Raw genomic sequence first — 8,748 nt, 5'->3', positions numbered from 1 at the left:
AACCATGAAAAACAGCCCCAGACCATTATTCCTCCCACAACAAACTTTACAGTTGGCACTATGCATTCGGGCAGGTAGCGTTCTCCTGACATGCGCCAAACACAAATTTGTCCGTAGGACTGGCAAACGGTTCAGCGTGATTCATCTCTCCAGAGAACGCATTTCCACTGCTTCAGAGTCCAATGGAAACCCATTTCATGAACTAGTAGTCCTTTATACACTGGTACATGTTGGTCTGTCTACCTGAGAAACCTGCCTGATTGGCTTGGACTGATTTGCACGTTCATTCATCGACGCCATTTCCGGTCACAACTTGCAGACTTGTTTACATGTTGCTGTGCGTTTTGTTGCCAACCTTACTTTGCTACCTGACAACTTTACGGTTTTTAACTTTTTATTTACCGTTTATATTTTTGTTTTTCCCTCAACTTTTCTATTTTCCATTCAACTTTTTCACTCCGGACTCTTTATCTGGACATGGTTCGTCAGGACCTCCAACAGCCGAAGCTAAGTAGTAACATTAACACGATGCCTTCTAATTGCAGTCGCTGTACTCATAATGTACAGGAGAATGATCGCATTACGGCGAGGAGAGCTGTGCTACAAGCCCAGCTTCAGACGCAATCGTTAGGTAAGGGTAATTAAGTGTAGGAAAGGATGAAACAGCGTCTGTGCCACCAGTAAGTACATATAGTAACGTTAGTATAAATCCCCTCGCACGGTCCCCGCAGCTGGACAACATTCTCACGGTTTCTGGAGGGAAATGCTGTAGGAATGCTCAACCGGTGTCGCTCATTCAGCCAACAGAAACTTTCAACCGGTTTTCCCCATTAAGCAACGAGTCTCAGAAGCAGAACCTTCTCTTGTCTCTACTCCTCCCGTTACGGGGTCTGAGACGCCGAAGCTTCCCACCATTAGCTCTGACAAATTGAAAACTCTAGTCATTGGCGACTCCATTACCCGCAGTATTAGACTTAAAACGAATCATCCAGCGATTATACACTGCCAAGGGGCAGGGCTACTGACGTTAAGGCTAATCTGAAGATGGTGCTGGCTAAAGCTAAAACTGGCGAGTGTAGAGAGTATAGAGATATTGTTATCCACGTCGGCACCAACGATGTTAGGATGAAACAGTCAGAGATCACCAAGCGTAACATAGCTTCAGCGTGTAAATCAGCTAGAAAGATGTGTCGGCATCGAGTAATTGTCTCTGGCCCCCTCCCAGATAGGGGGAGTGATGAGCTCTACAGCAGAGTCTCACAACTCAATCGCTGGTTGAAAACCTAGGTTGGGTAAAACTAAACATTGAGTTCCCTGGATTCCTATTGGACCTTGTAGTCATAGCAGATAATATTCAACTTTTTGATGACTTTAATATTCACATGGAAAAGTCCACAGACTCACTCCAAAAGGCTTTCGGAGCCATCATCGACTCAGTGGGTTTTGTCCAACATGTCTCTGGACCTACTCACTGTCACAGTCATACTCAGGACCTAGTTTGTTCCCATGGAATAAATGTTGTGGATCTTAATGTCTTTCCTCATAATCCTGGACTATCGGACCACCATTTTATTACGTTTGCAATTGCAACAAATAATCTGCTCAGACCCCAACCAAGGAACATCAAAAGTTGTGCTATAAATTCACAGACAACACAAAGATTCCTTGATGTCCTTCCAGACTCCCTCTGTCTACCCAAGGACGCCAGAGGACAAAAATCAGTTAACCACCTAACTGAGGAACTCAATTTAACCTTGCGCAATACCCTAGATGCAGTTGCACCCCTAAAAACTAAAAACATTTCTCATAAGAAACTAGCTCCCTGGTATACAGAAAATACCCGAGCTCTGAAGCAAGCTTCAAAGAAAATTGGAACGGAAATTGCGCCACACCAAACTGGAAGTCTTCCGACGAGATTGGAAAGACAGTACCGTGCAGTATCGAAGAGCCCTTACGGCTGCTCGATCATCCTATTTTTCCAACTTAATTGAGGAACATAAGAACAATCCGAAATTCCTTTTTGATACTGTCGCAAAGCTAACTAAAAAGCAGCATTCTCCAAGAGAGGATGGCTTTCACTTCAGCAGTAATAAATTCATGAACTTCTTTGAGGAAAAGATCATGATTATTAGAAAGCAAATTACGGACTCCTCTTTAAATCTGCATATTCCTTCAAAGCTCAGTTGTCCTGAGTCTGCACAACTCTGCCAGGACCTAGGATCAAGAGAGACACTCAAGTGTTTTAGTATTATATCTCTTGACACAATGATGAAAATAATCATGGCCTCTAAACCTTCAAGCTGCATACTGGACCCTATTCCAACTAACCTACTGAAAGAGCTGCTTCCTGTGCTTGGCCCTCCTATGTTGAACATAATAAACGGCTCTCTATCCACCGGATGTGTACCAAACTCACTAAAAGTGGCAGTAATAAAGCCTGTCTTGAAAAAGCCAAACCTTGACCCAGAAAATATTTCAAAAACTATCGGCCTACATTTAATCTTCCATTCCTCTCAAATGTTTTAGAAAAGGCTGTTGTGCAGCAACTCACTGCCTTCCTGAAGACAAACAATGTATACGAAATGCTTCAGTCTGGTTTTAGACCCCATCATAGCACTGAGACTGCACTTGTGAAGGTGGTAAATGACCTTTTAATGGCATCAGACCGAGGCTCTGCATCTGTCCTCGTGCTCCTAGACCTTAGTGCTGCTTTTGATACCATCGATCACCACATTCTTTTGGAGAGATTGGAAACCCAAATTGGTCTACACGGACAAGTTCTGGCCTGGTTTAGATCTTATCTGTCGGAAAGATATCAGTTTGTCTCTGTGAATGGTTTGTCCTCTGACAAATCAACTGTAAATTTCGGTGTTCCTCAAGGTTCCGTTTTAGGACCACTATTGTTTTCACTATATATTTTACCTCTTGGGGATGTCATTCAAAAACATAATGTTAACTTTCACTACTATGCGGATGACACACAGCTGTACATTTCAATGAAACATGGTGAAGCCCCAAAATTGCCCTTGCTAGAAGCATGTGTTTCAGACATAAGGAAGTGGATGGCTGCAAACTTTCAAATTTTAAACTCGGACAAAACAGAGATGCTTGTTCTAGGTCCCAAGAAACAAAGAGATCTTCTGTTGAATCTGACAATTAATCTTAATGGTTGTACAGTCGTCTCAAATAAAACTGTGAAGGACCTCGGCGTTACTCTGGACCCTGATCTCTCTTTTGCAGAACATATCAAGACTGTTTCAAGGACAGCTTTTTTCCATCTACGTAACATTGCAAAAATCAGAAACTTTCTGTCCAAAAATTGTGCAGAAAAATTCATCCATGCTTTTGTCACTTCTAGGTTAGACTACTGCAATACTCTACTTTCCCGCTACCCAGATAAAGCACTAAATAAACTTCAGTTAGGGCTAAATACGGCTGCTAGAATCCTGACTAGAACCAAAAAATTGGATCATATTACTCCAGTGCTAGCCTCCCTACACTGGCTCCCTGTCAAGGCAAGGGCTGATTTCAAGGTTTTACTGCTAACCTACAAAGCATTACATGGGCTTGCTCCTACCTATCTCTCTGATTGGGTCCTGCCGTGCATACCTACACGTACGCTACGGTCACAAGACGCAGGCCTCCTAATTGTCCCTAGAATTTCTAAGCAAACCGCTGGAGGCAGGGCTTTTTCCTATAGAGCTCCATTTTTATGGAATGGTCTGCCTATCCATGTGAGAGACGCAAACTCGGTCTCAACCTTTAAGTCTTTACTGAAGACTCATCTCTTCAGTGGGTCATATGATTGAGTGTAGTCTGGCCCAGGAGTGTGAAGGTGAACGGAAAGGCTCTGGAGCAACGAACCGCCCTTGCTGTCTCTGCCTGGCCGGTTCCCCTCTTTCCACTGGGATTCTCTGCCTCTAACCCTATTTACAGTGGCTGAGTCACTGGCTTACGAGGGCTCTTTCATACCGTCCCTAGGAGGGGTGTGTCACTTGAGTGGGTTGAGTCACTGATGTGATCTTCCTGTCTGGGTTGGCGCCCCCCCCTTGGGTTGTGCCGTGGCGGAGATCTTTGTGGGCTATACTCGGCCTTGTCTCAGGATGGTAAGTTGGTGGTTGAAGATATCCCTCTAGTGGTGTGGGAGCTGTGTTTTGGCAAAGTGGGTGGGGTTATATCCTTCCTGTTTGGCCCTGTCCGGGGGTGTCATCAGATGGGGCCACAGTGTCTCCTGACCCCTCCAGTCTCAGCCTCCAGTACTTATGCTGCAGTAGTGTATGTGTCGAGGGGCTAGGGTCAGTTTGTTATATCTGGAGTACTTCTCCTGTCCTATCTGGTGTCCTGTGTGAATTTAAGTATGCTCACTCTAATTCTCTCTTCCTCTCTCTCGGAGGACCTGAGCCCTAGGACTATGCCTCAGGACTACCGGGCATGATGACTCCCGTCCACCTGGGCATGCTGCTGCTCCAGTTTCAACTGTTCTGCCTGTGATTATTATTATTTGACCATGCTGGTCATTTATGAACATTTGAACATCTTGGCCATGTTCAGTTATAATCTCCACCCAGCACAGCCAGAAGAGGACTGGCCACCACTCAGAGCCTGGTTCCTCTCTACCCAGTACAGCCAGAAGAGGACTGGCCACCCCTCAGAGCCTGGTTCCTCTCTACCCAGTACAGCCAGAAGAGGACTGGCCACCCCACATAGCCTGGTTCCTCTCTAGGTTTCTTCCAAGGTTTTGGCCTTTCTAGGGAGTTTTTCCTAGCCACCGTGCTTCTACACCTGCATTACATGCTGTTTGGGGTTTTAGGCTGGGTTTCTGTACAGCACTTTGAGATATCAGCTGATGTACGAAGGGCTATATAAATACATTTGATTTGATTTCACTTGTTACAGCTTCCCCCCAATTACCGTATTAACCCCTCGTTCCATGTGTCTCTCCTCAGGCCGGTGGTGGCTGTTGACAGTCTGTCTGATACAGTATTCTGTCTGATACAGTAGTCTGATACAATCAATTAATAATCAAATTGATTTATAAAGCCCTTTTTACATCAGCTGATGTCAAAGTGCTATATAGAAACCCAGCCTAAAACCCCAAACAGAAAGCAAGGCAGATGTAGATGCATACTATTCTGTCTGATATAATAGTATGTCTGATACAGTAGTCTGATGGTTAGTCTGTCTTATACAGTAGTCTGACTAATAGAGTAGTCTGATAGAGTAGTCTGTCTGACACATGGTCCTTCTGTGGCTCAGTTGGTAGAGCATGGTGCTTGTAACGCCAGGGTAGTGGGTTCGATTCCCGGGACCACCCATACGTAGAATGTATGCACACATGACTGTAAGTCGCTTTGGATAAAAGCGTCAGCTAAATGGCATATATTATATTATTATTATTATTACATTAGTCTTTCTGATACAGTAATCTATTGGGGTAGTCTGTCGTATACAGTAGTCTGTCTGAAACAGTATTCTGTCTGATGACAATGATGGAGATAAAACAATTTTTAAACACTCTTTCAGAACATTTAATTATCAAATGATCAATATGTTGAACACATTTTTTTGTGCTGTTGCTACATTGTTACCTAAATGTAGGAGCACACAACAGAAAGGTTGCACAACCAGTTGCAATTTTAGCATGTAAATCTTGTGCATTCCAGCAACGCCACTACACAACACAACACTAAACAATACACTAATTGCACGGTAACGGTTAAAAACGGTGCCCACAAACTATCTGGACCTACATAAAGCTGTCCCATCAGCAGAGTCCCATCAGCAGAGTCCCATCAGCAGAGTCCCATCAGCAGAGTCCCAACAGCAGAGTCCCAACAGCAGAGTCCCAACAGCAGAGTCCCATCAGCAGAGTCCCATCAGCAGAGTCCCATCAGCAGAGTCCATCAGCAGAGTCCCATCAGCAGAGTCCCATCAGCAGAGTCCCAACAGCAGAGTCCCAACAGCAGAGTCCCATCAGCAGAGTCCCATCAGCAGAGTCCCATCAGCAGAGTCTCAACAGCAGAGTCCCAACAGCAGAGTCCCAACAGCAGAGTCCCATCAGCAGAGTCTCAACAGCAGAGTCCCAACAGCAGAGTCCCAACAGCAGAGTCCCAACAGCAGAGTCCCATCAGCAGAGTCCCATCAGCAGAGTCTCATCAGCAGAGTCCCATCAGCAGAGTCCCAACAGCAGACTCCCAACAGCAGAATCCCAACAGCAGAATCCCAACAGCAGAATCCCAACAGCAGAGTCCCAACAGCAGGTTCCCAACATCTTACCACTGCTACGCCTGGCTATCAGCGGAGCCATGTCTGGCAGTGAAACAGTTCATTCATGGGGTGGCAGCGTAGCCTAGTGGTTAAGAGCGTTGGACTAGTAACCGAAAGGTTGCAAGTTCAAACCCCTGAGCTGACAAGGTACAAATCTGTCGTTCTGCACCTGAACAGGAAGTTAACCCACTGTTCCTAGGCCGTCATTAAAAATAAGAATTTGTTCTTAACTGATGATGATGATGGTTAAATAAGAGGTAAAAAGAAAAATCTGCCTCATTTACTGCAATCTTAAAAAATATGGTTTATACTGACAATTGAGATGTACAAACTATGGCATAAGGGAACGAGGAGCGGATAAGAGACAATCCGTAATTTCGATTAAGACATAAATGAGCGAGCTCGGACGGATGTTGTCAATATAACTACTTGTTCAGCACTTTTTAAAATTATATACAGTATATTTACTGCACATTAGCAGAGTAACAAGCATTTCACAAATAACAATTGCACCTTGTTTGATTTAAAACAGTCAGTCAGTGGCATCCACAGGACAGACGACCAGTGAAATACTATCTGATCCACCAGGGTTGAAGAATGGATAGAGTTTCTCAGTGAAGGAGCAGTCAGTGAAAGAGTAGATATGAGACCCTGCCTCCACATTGTAGAAGGAGACCTGTCTCTTCTCATAATCCACAAACACCCCCACCTTCTGGGGCTCCTCTCTCGGGGTGAAGGTGACAGGGGAATCGGCGTGAGCTGTATACTCTCCATCCTTCAGCTCCACAGTCCAGTATCCATTATGAGGGATTGGTATAAAACTCTCATTCCTATTGATGGACTGTATGACCACCCCCAAAGTCCACTCAGTCTTCCCCTCCACCTTCACCTCATAGTAGAACTTCCCTGAGAAGCCCACATTTCTCAGGACACAGGACCAATTTGTAAACCTCTTCCCGTTGTCAGAGAGAACCTGATCTAGTTCTCCATGTCTCACTTGTTTCCCCGTCATCAGACAGGATGAGGTTACGATGTGCAGACTCAGGGTCTAGAGTCACATCCACTGTGGAGAGAAACATACACTGTGGTAAACACAATGCCATCATTACATCATCATCAGTGGTATAATATACTATGGTAAACACAATGACATCAACATCAGTGGTATGATACACTATGGTAAACACAATGACATCATCATCAGTGGTATAATACACTATGGTAAACACAATGACATCATCATCAGTGGTATAATACACTATGGTAAACACAATGACATCATCATCAGTGGTATAATACACTATGGTAAACACAATGACATCATCATCAGTGGTATAATACACTATGGTAAACACAATGACATCATCATCAGTGGTATAATACACTATGGTAAACACAATGACATCATCATCAGTGGTATAATATACTATGGTAAACACAATGACATCAACATCAGTGGTATAATACACTATGGTAAACACAATGACATCATCATCAGTGGTATGATACACTATGGTAAACACAATGACATCATCATCAGTGGTATAATACACTATGGTAAACACAATGACATCATCATCAGTGGTATAATACACTATGGTAAACACAATGACATCATCATCAGGGGTATAATACACTATGGTAAACACAATGAAATCAACATCAGTGGTATAATACACTACGGTAAACACAATGACATCATCATCAGGGGTATAATACACTATGGTAAACACAATGAAATCAACATCAGTGGTATAATACACTATGGTAAACACAATGACATCATCATCAGTGGTATAATACACTATGGTAAACACAATGACATCATCATCAGTGGTATAATACACTATGGTAAACACAATGACCATCATCAGTGGTATAATACACTATGGTAAATACAATGACATCATCATCAGTGGTATAATACACTATGGTAAACACGATGACATCATCATCAGTGGTATAATACACTATGGTAAACACAATGACATCATCATCAGTGGTATAATACACTATGGTAAATACAATGACATCATCATCAGTGGTATAATACACTATGGTAAACACGATGACATCATCATCAGTGGTATAATACACTATGGTAAACACAATGACACAATGACATCAACATCAGGGGTATAATACACTATGGTAAACACAATGACATCATCATCAGTGGGTATAATACACTATGGTAAATACAATGACATCAACATCAGTGGTATAATACACTATGGTAAACACAATGACATCATCATCAGTGGTATAATACACTATGGAAAACACAATGACATCAACATCAGTGGTATAATACACTATGGTAAACACAATGACATCATCATCAGTGGTATAATACACTATGGTAAACACAATGACATCAACATCAGTGGTATAATGCACTATGGTAAACACAATGACATCATCATCAGTGGTATAATACACTATGGTAAACACAATGACATCATCATCAGTGGTATAATA

The 8,748-nt window shown here is 43.1% G+C and overlaps 1 protein-coding gene across 2 annotated transcripts in view; it reads right to left on the bottom strand.

The window, feature by feature from the left end:
• Positions 1 to 7,076: 7,076 nt before the first annotated feature.
• LOC118380840 (butyrophilin subfamily 1 member A1-like) overlaps positions 7,077 to 8,748 on the bottom strand; it is a 41,467-nt gene continuing 39,795 nt past the window's right edge. For both annotated transcript variants that reach the window (XM_052500534.1, XM_052500535.1), the window contains one exon: positions 7,077 to 7,330. In XM_052500534.1, coding sequence (XP_052356494.1) covers positions 7,230 to 7,330 — 101 coding nt within the window. In that variant the 3' untranslated portion in view covers positions 7,077 to 7,229. The remainder of the gene's footprint in view (positions 7,331 to 8,748) is intronic.

Source organism: Oncorhynchus keta, unplaced genomic scaffold (assembly GCF_023373465.1).
Source record: "Oncorhynchus keta strain PuntledgeMale-10-30-2019 unplaced genomic scaffold, Oket_V2 Un_contig_11201_pilon_pilon, whole genome shotgun sequence".
In the NCBI taxonomy this organism is placed as follows: domain Eukaryota; kingdom Metazoa; phylum Chordata; class Actinopteri; order Salmoniformes; family Salmonidae; genus Oncorhynchus; species Oncorhynchus keta.
The sequence above is the reverse complement of the archived record's forward strand: the minus strand, read 5'-3'. Positions and strand labels throughout refer to the sequence as shown.